The sequence below is a fragment of the Acanthochromis polyacanthus genome, chromosome 7 (assembly GCF_021347895.1).
Source record: "Acanthochromis polyacanthus isolate Apoly-LR-REF ecotype Palm Island chromosome 7, KAUST_Apoly_ChrSc, whole genome shotgun sequence".
Classification (NCBI taxonomy): Eukaryota; Metazoa; Chordata; class Actinopteri; family Pomacentridae; genus Acanthochromis; species Acanthochromis polyacanthus.
In genome coordinates, this window is record NC_067119.1 from 37,397,105 (window position 1) to 37,410,598 (window position 13,494).

The 13,494-nt window shown below is 40.1% G+C and overlaps 1 protein-coding gene across 2 annotated transcripts in view; it reads left to right on the forward strand.

Annotated features, from left to right (window-relative positions):
* Positions 1-13,494, forward strand: part of zfr (zinc finger RNA binding protein) — a 39,810-nt gene that overhangs the window by 9,121 nt on the left and 17,195 nt on the right. For both annotated transcript variants that reach the window (XR_007943091.1, XM_051950656.1), the window contains exons 5-11: positions 2,086-2,304; positions 3,472-3,713; positions 4,217-4,420; positions 4,820-5,138; positions 5,622-5,815; positions 5,908-6,027; positions 7,757-7,902. Coding sequence is in view for 1 of the 2 variants with exons in the window: in XM_051950656.1 (XP_051806616.1) it covers positions 2,086-2,304; positions 3,472-3,713; positions 4,217-4,420; positions 4,820-5,138; positions 5,622-5,815; positions 5,908-6,027; positions 7,757-7,902 (1,444 nt within the window). In the remaining variant the exon portion in view is untranslated. The remainder of the gene's footprint in view (positions 1-2,085; positions 2,305-3,471; positions 3,714-4,216; positions 4,421-4,819; positions 5,139-5,621; positions 5,816-5,907; positions 6,028-7,756; positions 7,903-13,494) is intronic.

Consider the following 13,494-nt stretch of genomic DNA (forward strand, 5'->3'; position numbering starts at 1 on the left):
TGTGAAGGCTATAAGCATATACACACTTGCCAATATATACAGATCAGCAACTAAGGCATTCTTGCAGTCCTGCAAAAAATGCTGTTCTGTATGTTTAGGAGGATGCAGGGAGTTGTTTTTGGCAGTTGCATACCTTGTTTTTTTGAATAATTTGTAGATACCTGGCTTGCTCAGTCCTCAAATTTAGTCAGATGATTAACAGAGGAATGTTAAGTAATTAGCATTGTCTTTGTTTTTACTGTGATCATCAACATTCGTACTGCCAATCTTACCACCCAACATTGTTACACTGTTGGCTATATTATTTAGTTAAGCCAGTTATTAGATAACACAATTTTAAATTGCATGTACTAATAAAGTCACAGCTAAGTTTTGTTCATTTTAACAAGTTTGTATGCCCACAAACCGACATCTGATAGTGGTAGCTAGCGAAGTGTTGTTCACATAAGCCAAATGGAATGACAATCTAATGAGCTATTGTGTCATGACCAACATTATTTAAAGCGTCCTACATTAAATACAATCATTTACTAGATTATTGAGAGCCTAGCTAATTGTAAAACATGCACCAATTTTATCAACTTGCCAGTGATTTTGTGTGGGGAAACTGAAAATTATTAGGGTTCAGTTCAGGAACTATTTAGTGAAAACTACATTGAAACTGTCTGGTTGTCTCAACATATGCAATTCTTCAGTTACAACAGAAGGTTATGGCAACTCCCTTTCTTTAACAGTGCTGAGACAAGTAACAGCTGGCATCTAAAGTGTAAAAGGCAATTCAAATAAAAAGATAAACCTGGTACTCAGGATTAAAGTGACCTACTACAAAATTTCTGGTATTGTAACATTTCTGCAGTAAGCAATGCCGATACAATGAAGACAAATATGGGTCATTGGCACATACATTTATGAACTTCAAGATTGTGATTTATATCCGGATTGATTCGTTGACATCGTAATAATGGTAAATGTTTAATTCTAACTTGAATCACAGCTTTAGTGCTACACACAGCACAAATACCTTTTCATGGAACAAGTAGCAAAGGTATAGTTAGTTACTTTGCTGAAGGAACAGTTTTATGCAGCCTGTTACTTACAGCTCTTCATCCAAGAGTTCACTGCAGCAGCTCATTTTTGTTCATTTTGCTCATTTTTTCCTTTTTCAAAAAATATTTGCTGGCAAAAACTTCAGAAACCATTTATAGTTTATTAAAATCTACCTTTCAGTAATCAAATATCAGTCAACACTAAACACAGAGACAAAGCATTGGATTTCTACTGCCTGCTACTAGGGCTTCAGTATATGCTTTCTTTATCCCTGGCACTTAAAGGCCTAACAATGTTCAAAGATATGAGCAGCAAATCACTTATGACCTGTTTATGATGCCAGAATTCATCTGTCATTTTCCCAGGTTTCACATATCCTGAAGAGGGGCGGGGTTAGGCAGGATTTTTGTGCAGTCATTTTTCAAACAGTCGTTCCCATTTTCCTTGTCAGACCAGTTCTGGGAAGTAACCCTCACCAAAAGGGTTTTTACCAGTGAAACATGGCAAAGTGAGGTTGTCATTCACTGTCATCCAACTCTCTCTAGAGCAGTCTAGTGGAAGCTATTTTAGCCAGAGCTGCAGCAACTATAAAGCTGGACCTTGAAAAAAAACTTTTATCTGCAGAGCCTAAAGTGACACTAAATTGTTCATATTTAACTTGTATGAACTTTACTTGGTTATCTCAGTGAATTCTGTTTATTGTGTACTACCAGCTTTGAACTCCAATACAACTGGCACATGTCCTCATGTTTCATATGTGTGTTTAGCTTCAGTGATCTTGCCCTGGAAGCTCTTCTTTGTACATATGAATAGAAGGGACAGCAGGTGGTTTTAGTTTTTAACTTCCTTGTCTGAAACTTTTTCTCACACAGCTAAAATAGACATTATAAACTCTGATGTTGTCTTTTGATATTTGCAGCTGTGGTCTTGCAGTATTCCTGCAAAGTGATGGAAAGACCAAATCTGGACAGGTGGAACTTGAGAATTTATACTGTACACATACATTAAAACGCTATGTATATCCACTGTGTTTTCTAGCCCCCAAATCAGGATATACCCAGGGGGTAACATCATACACCCAGAGCCAGCAGACTCGTCAGGTGACTGTGATAAAGCCAGCTGCTCCTAGTCCAGCCTCATCTACTTTCTCCATCTACCCAGTGACCTCTACTGTTCAGCCAGTGGCAGCTGCAGCCTCTGTAGTCCCTTCTTATTCCCAAAGCCCAACGTACAGCACAAATGCTGTCACCTACTCTGGTAAGCTTTGACACCAAGTTGATTGCTACTTGAAATTGTACAAAAAGTGCTCTGAGAGAACAATGAACTGTTTTTGCTCTTAGGTGTGTGTAGCTATGTCTACAATGATACACAATGATTCTGGATTCTATCATCTTAAAGCTAGTCAGTGAGAAATTGACTTACATTATATAACTTAAGTAAGTACATCCCTGTTCAATATCACTTAAATGCCAAATTAATCAAAATTGTAAAGCCTAACAGCAATTGTATTTCTACATTACTGTGATTCCTCGCACTCAAACATGACATTGGTGCAACAGCATATCTGAGTTCGGACCACTGTTTTGAGTAACGGTTGGAAAGTTATTCCCTAAACAAATATTTGTCAGTGTTATACAGTTTTTGATTGCTGTGGTATACTGTAAATAATTGTGAATTTTGATATTGATCAACATGGACTTTGTTGAACAAGTTCTGGACAGAGCTTCCCAGAGAAATTGACTTCAGCACACCTGGCCATGCAACACGTCAATCGCCTGCTCAATTAAACATTTGAGGTCATTCATAGCAGACAATGATATCTAATGTATTTCATTTTTATTTTTGTTATAAAGTATCCAGGTGTGGGCTAAAGTTAACTCAATGGGGCTGCAAATGCTTAAGGTGAATGTCAATCATGAAAATTGCTTTAGTCATGGAAACTCCTGATGTGTATTTTGGAATTAAAAGATATCAAATATAATTACAGAAATTATTTCCTTCATTTACCTTCCCACGCTGGCAGCATGGGATGGCAAAGTTGGTCTGTTGGTTATTTCATGTTTAAAAAGTGAAATATCTCACAAGCCATCCAGTGAAAGACCAGGAAATTTGACACTCCCAGTCATGCTCCAGACAGGATGAACTGTGAAACTCTGGTGATGCTCTGACTCTGTGTTTTTATCTGGTGGATAGATTTATGATTAGATGCCAGCAAAACTGGCATTTATTATGGTCGCCTTAGTGTTTACTGTTAATTTGTATTTTATCAAATGTTAATATGCCACCATTTTAAAGTCATATATTGAACATGGTTGACATTATGCATGAAAACCTTTACTTTTTTTCTTCAGAAACCTAGTAAAAAGACTTAAAAATTACAGATTAATGTCTTTTTCAAATTGACATTTGGCTAATCTTTTTCAGGAACCTCATACTCTGGTTATGAAGCAGCAGTTTACTCAGCAGCTTCCAGCTACTACCAGCAGCAGCAACAGCAGCAGCAGAAACAGGCAGTAGCAGCTGTTGCAGCAACAGCAGCATGGACAGGGAACACTTTCACCAAAAAGCCCCCCTTTCAGAGTAAGCAGCTGCGACCAAAGCAGCCGCCCAAACCCCCTCAGATCCACTATTGTGATGTCTGTAAGATCAGCTGTGCCGGCCCACAGGTGAGTTTAGAATACCCCATAACGACACAATTTTGTCAGAAGTGCTAAGCGTTAATCACACCCACAGGGTTTCTGCCAGAAATATTAGAGATGGTGCCTAGTGGCATTTGTCTAGTATGTGCAATGGCCAGACACCACTTACTATACTTTGAAGCCAGGCACAGGGAGAACATGCATAGTCCACATATAAAGACCCCAGGTCAAAATTGCAACCAGTACCAGCAGACTGTGCTGCCCCACCAGGGGTGTTTTTTTGTTGTTTGGGAGGTGCCAAATTCTGTAAAGCATATGTGGTTTAAAGCATAACTATCTTTTTGTGTTCTCAGCATTTCTGTGCAGAGAATAACTTTAATTCATAATTATTAAATTACAAATGAATTACTGTTTATATATCAGATTGTAGTCTAAACATGACATAATAACAAAATGTATAATATCTCAAATAAATACTTGCCAATAATTTGACGAATTAATGTTTTCTCTTTAAATATTGATTGCATCAGACTTACAAAGAGCATCTTGAAGGCCAGAAGCATAAGAAGAAGGAAGCAGCACTGAAGGTATCCCAGAGCAGCAGCTGCAGCGGTAGTGGTGGAGGGGTATTAGCCCGCAATGCTCAAAACCAGCTCCGTTGTGAACTTTGTGATGTTTCATGCACTGGCGCCGATGCCTACGCTGCCCATATTCGTGGAGCAAAGCACCAGAAGGTATGGATATGAAATGGTCATTAGATTTCTACCATTGATTTGTTCAAGACTGGCCGTGGTGTTACGCTCTTACTGGATAACAGGAAGAACCCGATAGTCGTATGATTTGGCTCAGTCTCTTTCAGTTTTAGTTGCAGTAAACCATGATTGATCTTTAGTTCAAATTGTGCATGAAACATTGACTTTTTGTCTATGCACTTGTTGCTGTTTTTAAGTGCATCTGTTTGATGGTAAAAATTTCATAGTAGTAAAATAATTAAGTCCGACAGCATTTAGTCTTTACATTCATACCCATGGACAGTAAGGAGTGAAATTGTTCGAAATCAGTAGGCTGTGTTTTGCAGATGGAAACCTCAGATCTACTAAGAATGTTCTCTCTGCACTTTAAATTCTCTTAAGGTTGTGAAGCTTCATACAAAGCTTGGTAAGCCTATTCCCTCTACTGAGCCTAGTATGGTCACTCAGACATCATCCTCCACAACAGCTGCCCTCACTAAGACCACCACAGCTACCTTGAGCAGTTCCAGCACCACCAGCTCTCTGTGTGTAGCTGCAGCCTCCTCCTCTGCCACCAGCTCCAGCCCACCCTACCTTAAACCTGTCACCATGGTCAGCAGTGGTGTGGCAGGTGTCAAGAACCCGTTAGCCAACAGCCTCTGTGTTGCTAACTCTGCCTCTGTTGGGAAGAAAGTCAACACCCCCAAGATCAATTTTGTTGGTTAGTAAGCATTCTTTACTTTCTCAAATGATTTAATTTATGAAATTAAGTAATGAAATATTTCAACCATTAGTTTTTCAGAAGTACTATACTCCTGCTTTGAAGATTTAAAAGGAAGGTACATTTCAGTAAATAAATCATTCAATTCAAAGAGGTATGGACATTCTATGTTATTTTGTCAGCAGAGCAGTTCTGCATACTGTGGTGAGGAATATACAAGCAGCGTGACATAATCTTTCTGCAATTTGTGTGAAGCAAAACTCCAGGCACATCAAAATTAGCAACACTTTTGTCAGTCACCAGCTGTATTATTGTCTGTGCCGTGTCACTGTATTGAGCTCTGAATCGTGGAGGTAAATTCCGAAAAGGGTCAACTAGCAGACTTTTCTTGTGATTACAACCTCAAAAGGATTTTTTTCTCCTTTAGCCAGCTAAACTTTGTATATATTACTTTTATTAAACAATATAATTTTTCAAATGCAGGTGGAAATAAATTGCAGACAACGGTTAAGGCGGAAGAGGCCAGATCAGAGGTCAAAGTGGAGGTTTCTAAGCCTGCAACGCCCTCTTCAGGTTCTCATGACTCCAAGACTGAAGTTCCAGACACTCTGTCTGCATCAACTCTGGCTGCACTGCAGAATGACGTCCAGCCAGTCGGTCATGACTATGTTGAAGAAGTAAATTTTGATAGACTTATGTCTGCGCTTACATCTACGAGTTAGAAATGCATTTAGATGTTGAGTGTAATATATAATTATCTCTTTTCTAGGTCCGAAATGATGAAGGCAAAGTCATCCGCTTTCATTGCAAGCTTTGTGAATGTAGTTTCAATGATCCAAATGCAAAAGAAATGCATCTGAAAGGTCGTAGGCATCGTCTGCAGTACAAGGTTTGGAGCTGACATGTCTTGCAACAATATATACAGTATAATACTACTTTACAGTATAAACCTACTGTTCTTTTTGATCAGTAGGTCATATAATACTACTGTAATACTCATTACTGTAGTAATACTGCAATACTACTGTAATACTCATTACAGTAGTATTAGTTGTATTACAGTTGTATTACAGTAGTACTACAGTAGTACTACAGTAATACTGTACTAACATTCAAGTTAGTATATAATTTGTATGTGTATGTTATAATTACATGTATGCATTGCAAATGGTGTCAACATGTCATGATATCTACAGGTATGGCTCTAAACTAGACCTTGTGACACAAAAAGGGCATTACACTTTTTGAAGGCAGTCACCTTTAACAACTAACATTTCAAAAAGAACAAAACATACATAATACTACCATTGGAATGACTACTAATACTTGTATCCCTGAAAAGCAAAAAAAACGATTTTGACATCACCCATGCCATTTTGAGTAAGAATATCTCAGTAACTACAAATATAACCTTGCTGCTTTTTTGTACAGTGATACAAGACAGATGGAACTGTCTTGTAGAAAAATTTGGGGTCTCTGGTACCTGTCCCACACTGAGATTTTTACCACCAAAAATGGCCAATTAAAAATCTCGTCCAACTTTGGGAGCTCATATTTTCCAAACTGAGGTACCTAGAAAGCTCCAGTTTGCTAAGTTATCACACAAGTTTGTGTAGAATGGAACCCAGGGGTGTTAGAACACTTCTGTGCAGTATTTCTAGTACTTTTAAGGTCCCAAACCCCACTCGCGAGTAGGTTTTTCTTAATTTTTAGCATTTTTAGCAAGCCCCCATGGCCTGCAGAGTGTAGGGAAACACCTGGGGATGTTTGTGGGGCACTAGCTACATGCAGAGGCCTTGTTTACCAACTCACAGCTCTCTGGTATGTCTAGAGACTGAGAATTAACCAGTTAAAGATGCAAAAAAAAAACCTGGCAAGGCTTTTTATAGCCCAAATTCTGAAAATTTCAGACCCCTACAACTCAAACTATTTGAGCTACAGGCCTACAATTTTGCATAGAAAGTACTTTTGTGACTATCTAATGGCATGCAAATTTAGGACTAATTTGAAAATGGTGCAGCAACACCCCCAAGGAATATCTGGTCATTTCACCTGGAATCACCCGCATGGGCGCTCTAGCAGTAGTCTAAGAGCAGGAAAAGAAGTTCCAAGTGTGAAACATATCTGGCTCTACAGTATATTACACATTACTGCAAAATAATTCATTGTTATGATGACAGGAACGTTGTCTTAACTAACCTGTTTGCAGGAAGTCATCAGACACACTTACATTGTTGGTATAGACACAAAGAAGAAATATAAAGGAAAAAACATTTTTGGCCGCTAACCATTCTGAAGTTAGAGGAACATAAAATGGTATTGGGGCCATACATTTATCAGTGACATAAAGAGCTTGTATGCTTTAAGCGTCTCAAAGTGGGCACCATGTTCATCTGCAGTTGCGTTTTTTCTAGGGATGAATCTGCGATGCCTGATAGCTATAGAGCCTGTCATACTGACAGTGTATTCATGGATATTTGCCTGTGTGAGATCAGGTATCAATAAAAAAAAAAAAACTGTTTTTGGTCCACATTGGGACTTTGAAGTTCAGTGTACGTAATTTGTACGTTGTATATTGCATTCCTCTGAAATTCGTTTTTACATGTTTTGTGTTGTAGAAGAAGGTGAACCCAGATCTGCAGGTAGAAGTCAAGCCAAGTATTCGAGCCAGAAAGATTCAGGAAGAGAAAATGAGAAAGCAGATGCAGAAAGAGGAGTATTGGAGAAGAAGGGAGGAGGAGGAGCGCTGGAGAATGGAAATGAGGTATGACTGTGGTCTTTTTTTTTTTTTTTTTTTTTTTATTAGTGGATAAAGAGAAAGGAAGCATTTATTCACACCAGCTATAAATGCTGTCTCAGAAGTGGATATGTTTTGAAGGGAAGAGTCCATGTCCATTCAAATCAAACTGGAACTAGCGTTTCACTTTCTTAAAAGCTAATGAACAGTCTTTTATACAGTTTTGTGAAAAAATATTTTCCCCCTTCCTGATGTTTCCTGTTTTTGCATTTGTCACTATTAAATAATTATATTTATTTGATATTAGACAGAGAGAACCTACAAAACGGTGCAGTTTTTAAATGAAAACCTAATTGAAAACCTATATTAGCCCTGTGGAAAAATATTTGCCCCTTAAGCCTAATAATTGGTTGATCCACCCTTAGCAACAACAACTGCAGTTAAATGTTTGCCACAGCTCATGCTTAGTCTTTTACACCGCCATGGAAGGCTTTTGTCCCATGCTTCTTTGCAGAATGGCTTAAATTCTGCCAAATGAGATGGTTTTCAAGCATGACCTGCCCTTTTGAAGGCACTGTATCTCTACTGGATTGAAGTCTAGACTTTGACTTGGCAACTCTAAAACCTTCATTTTGTTCTTTTTGGACCATTCAGAGATGGACTTGATTATGTGCTTTGGATCATTATCATGCTGCATAATCCATTTGTGCTTGAGCTTTAGGTCATGAACTGATGGGTGGATATTCTCCAGGAGGATTTTCTGATGGAGAGCAGAATTCATGGCTCCATCAATTATGATAAATTGTCCAGGTCCAGTGAAAGCAAAGCAGCCGTAAACTATCACGCTAGCACCACCGTATTTTACTGTTGGTATCATGTTCTTCTTGTTGAATACAGTATTAGCTCTACACCAGATGTACTGGACCCATCTTCCAAAAAGTTCCACCTTTGACTTGTCACTCCACAGGATGTTATTCCAAAACTCTTGGGGCTCATCCAGATAATTTTTTTTTAAAAATCAGACAAACCTTTGTTTTTTTTGGTCAGTAGGGGTTTGTGCCTTGCAACTCTCCCATGGATTCCAATTTTGCCAGCGTCTTTCTTGCTGTCGAATCATGTACACTGACCTTCACTGAGGCAAGTAAGGCCTGCTGGATGAGATGATGACACACTGTTGGAGAAATGTTGATAGGCCGGCCATTCCTGGGAAGGTTCACCTCTGTTCCATGTTTCCTTTACTTGTAGATAAGGGCTCTCTCTGTGGTTTGCTGGAGTCCCAGAGCCTTAGCAATGGCTTTGTAACCCTTTCCAGACTGGTAGATGTCAATGACTTTGTTTCGCATCTGTTCTTGAATCTCTTTAGAACAGGGGTGGGGAACCTTTTTCATATCAAGGGCCATTTCAATTTTTATAAAATCCTCCAAGGGCCATACTATTATGAACACATAAGTGATTGGAAAAAAAGACGAAGAAAGTCTATAACTGCTGTGTTACTAAGCCTCATGATTGCTGCATTTGTAGACTCACCTAATGCGATGGCTGGAACTGTTTTTCTTTAGCGAGGCGTCTGATGTCAGCTGGCAGTGATGATGATGCTATTCGAAGCTGGTTTTCCAAGTTTGAGTCAGTCAGTCTTGAGCGGAGGCGAGTCTTTGCAAGAGTCAGTTTTGAAAAGAACTGTTCACAGCAGTACGTTGTCCCAAACAGAGATGCAAACTTCAGGGCATGTCTCCTCAGGATTGGAAAATCCTCAGCACGCACATACAGTTTGTAAAAGTCCAGCAGAGAGAGGTTGTTGTACTTGGCTTTGAGCTCGTTGTTGTTTTGCAGCTCAATTATTTCCGTTTGGAGGTTGTCTGGCACATCAGATGGTTGCACATTAAATGGTGTCTCAAACATGTCGAGTTCCTTTTGTATATTTTTCACATCATGAAACCTTTCGTCAAATGCCTGGATGAGTTTTGCACACTCACCAGCATATTCAGTTGTAACATCAGGCTTTTGTTCTTGTAGGGTGGGAAAGTGCACAGGGTTTCCCCTTTCCAGTTGTCCTTGCCACAGCCTTAACTTCACTTCAAATGATTTCACATTTGAAAGCAGAGAGCTGATGAGCTGATTGGGACCTTGCAGCTTCATGTTTAGCTCTGACAGGTGCTTGCTGATGTCCACCATGAAGGCCAGATCACAGAGGAACTTGCCATCACTGAGCTCCACGACAGGTTTCCCCTTCATCTCCATGAAGCGTCTGACTTCTTCCCGCAGTGTATAAAACCGCGCCAGCATATTTGCACGACTCCATCGCACTTCACAATGATACACCAGATCACCATACTCTGACTCAAGCTCGCTGAGTAGCTCCATGAACTGACGGTTGTTCAGCCCTCTGCTTTTAATGAAGTTTACGGTGGACACAACTGTTTTCATCACATGGGTAAGCTTCAGGGAATGTGCTCATAAACGCTCTTGATGTATGATACAGTGGCATACAACTAAATCACTTGGATCCAGACTCAGACAGCTCATTTCTTTTTTGACTAATGCAGTCAATCCTTTTTGCGCGCCAACCATTGCGAGAGCTACGTCAGTGGCGATGCCGCTCAACTTCTCAAATGGCAGTTCAAAATTGTTCATGGCCACAATAACTTGATTGAACAAATCCTCACCTTTAGTAGTGCCATGCATGGCTTGCAAAGACAGCAACTCCTCCTTCGTTTCAAACTCGGTCGTAATCCCACACACAAAAATGGCAAGCTGCGCTGTGTTTGTGATGTCTGTTGTCTCATCACAAGCCAGAGAAAAATACTCAGTCTCTTGCAGTGTTCTATGTTTTTTCAATATCTTGCGCCATATCAGTAATCCTGTCTGAAACAGTTCTTCGAGACAAACTGACGCTTTTAAATAATTTAACTTTGTCGGGCGCGAGAAGCTCCGCGGTGGCTACCAGGCACTCCTTCACGAACTCTCCTTCAGCATGAGGTTTCAGCTTCTTGGCTATTTATTCACTCACCACAAAACTTGCACGCGTAATATTCGCTCTGTCAGTCTGTGGTTGTGTGAAAGCTGCTTGTTGCGCATCCAAACTCCGACGAAGAGTGTTAATTTTATCCAAACGCATTTGTCCTCTCAACTCCTGGAGTTTAGCATGTTTCGAGCTGTAATGGTGCTCGACATTTGCCTTTTGCATCACCGCCAGCGCCTCGCCACACACAAGGCACACTGGCTTGCCTTTCACTTCAACAAAGAAAAAGTAATTTGTCCATTTTTCCTGGAATACACTAGCCTAGCCGCGCTAGACAACCCACGGCAACAAATTTAATTCTCTGCCAGGGTGGGTCTAGTTACCCTCCATAAGGCTCGAGGTTGGATGCTCCTAAAACTGGCCAGATGAATCACCATGAAGTGTAGAGTCAGAAGGCGGGCGTAACGAAGTGACGACAGAGGCGCGACGATTCTGACAGAAACAACCGGCACACAATAAACGGTTATCTTTCGACTCGGCTTTGGCCACAGCCCTTAAAGATTTGAAGCTAAAATTCAACTTGAAAGATAAACAAAGGACGGCACTTAAGTGTTTCATTGAGAAGAAAGACGTATTTGGACTTATGCCGACGGGATATGGCAAATCCTTAATATACCAGTTGGCTCCGCTGGTTGGGAAGCTAATGGGACTTAGCCACAATCCACCAGTGCTCTAGGAACTATGTCAGCCTATTCATTGCGTTGTTTGGTTGTATACCTACCCAATTGCTGCAGAGGGATTTGATAGACAACCTTTTAGCCCGCCTCCCTCCCTGTCGAGCGTGCCTAGACCCCTGTGCCTTCAGAACATGGGGTCTAGCGCGGCTAGGCTAGGAATACGCGGCACTCTGCATCCACCTTCCTTTTCTTGACAGTCGCCATGATGCATCACTTGTCTTGTGTCAATCACTCCGGCCCAATGCAATGACACGTACATCGCATGTTGTATTCACTGACGTTGACTCAGACACGTCTGTTTTTTCTCAGAAAACTAATGCCTGGCAATTTTTCCGCCCATAATTTTTTATTTATTCATATATGCATAAATGAAGATATAAAATATAAAAATTGTATTGCATTGCGGGCCATTTGAAATGGTCTCGCGGGCCGTATACGACCCGGAGGCTGGACGTTCCCCATCCCTGCTTTAGAATGTGGCATCATGTGCTGCTTTTTGAGACTCTTTAGCTACTTCAGAATGCCAGGCAGCTTCTATTAAAGTGGGGTTTTTTATTCAAAGAGTCTTGCACTAATCATACATGGATGTGGTTGGTAAAATTGAGCCCAACTACCAAATTAATTTGGTCATTTAGTAGATTGGTAACTAAGAACCTTTTCATGAAGGGTAAGGTGGGCCTGGCCAGCATTTTTCCTTCAATAAATGAAGTAATTTAAAAATGGCATTTTCTGTTTTCTTGGGTCATCTCTGTCTAATATTAAAATTAGTTTGATGGTCTGAAACATTTAAACCTTTGATGCACAAAATGGGTCGAAGTGACCCAAATCCAAAGGAGAATGGCTATCTCCTGGCCCACACTGCACAACAAAGGGTTAAGTGTGACCGATTTAAAAAAAGAAGATGCCTGTAGGCAAATACTTTTTGCTGCATTGTATATAGCCGTTTGGCGTGTCCTTAGACAAGTACTTTGGTGGTGCTTCTTGAAGCACCAATGTAGCATTAAACCCGCAGTGCATACCTTTTTTTTTTCCTCCTTCCTCTGGCAGTGACAGTATTTGCACAAATACTGTTAACTAGCTTGTTGTGTGTGCGCGTGCATCTTGCTGCTGACCACCTCCTTTTTTCGAGTGTAATCCTTTCTCTGATCAGTTTTTTTTTTTTTTTTTTACATCTGGAACATCAGAAACTTTTCTATGAAGTTTACCACATTCCTCCACCTTGTGATCCACCGTACTCCTAAGTAGCTGTAGTCTACTCTGCCTCTGTTGGTGCCGTAGCCCCTCTCTTAGATGCTGGTTAACCAATCATTGCTGATTCATGTAAAACACATTGTGACTTGTGCATGAGTGTGGGAACCTCGCCACAGACACGAGATTTAAAACTCTGATACCGTGAATACAGGGACTCGCTTGGAGCTGATTGGCTTAAACAACAGTGTGTAGACTTGTTTGGCTTTGATGTAACAGACATTTACTCACCTGAATTCCAGTTTTTAGTACAATGCTATTGGTCCTGACTATTCAGCCTATCCATGTCATTTAAGTCTCATCAGATACAAAATAACAGAAATTGTTTACGTTTCAGACATGAATTTCACAATCCTTTAAAATTATCACTGAAGATTTTTCTTTACCTTTTAGTTTCTGTAATTGTGAAGTGAACTCCATGAATATGGGATCCTGTTACGGAAACTTCTAAAGGGCTTACATGTGTTTTCTTGGCCACCACAACACATTGACAGGTGATAGTGCGACCCCCAGCTGCCTCTTCTGCATTGCTAGAACAATCATTTTCTTTTTAATTTGAAAGACTAAAGATATTTTTAATGCGGGGGCATAAGACATTTGAATATTGCCAGACTGGTACTTTGTTCTAGAGATTTTCAATATGTGATCTCAATGACTTTTGAGATGTAAACACAG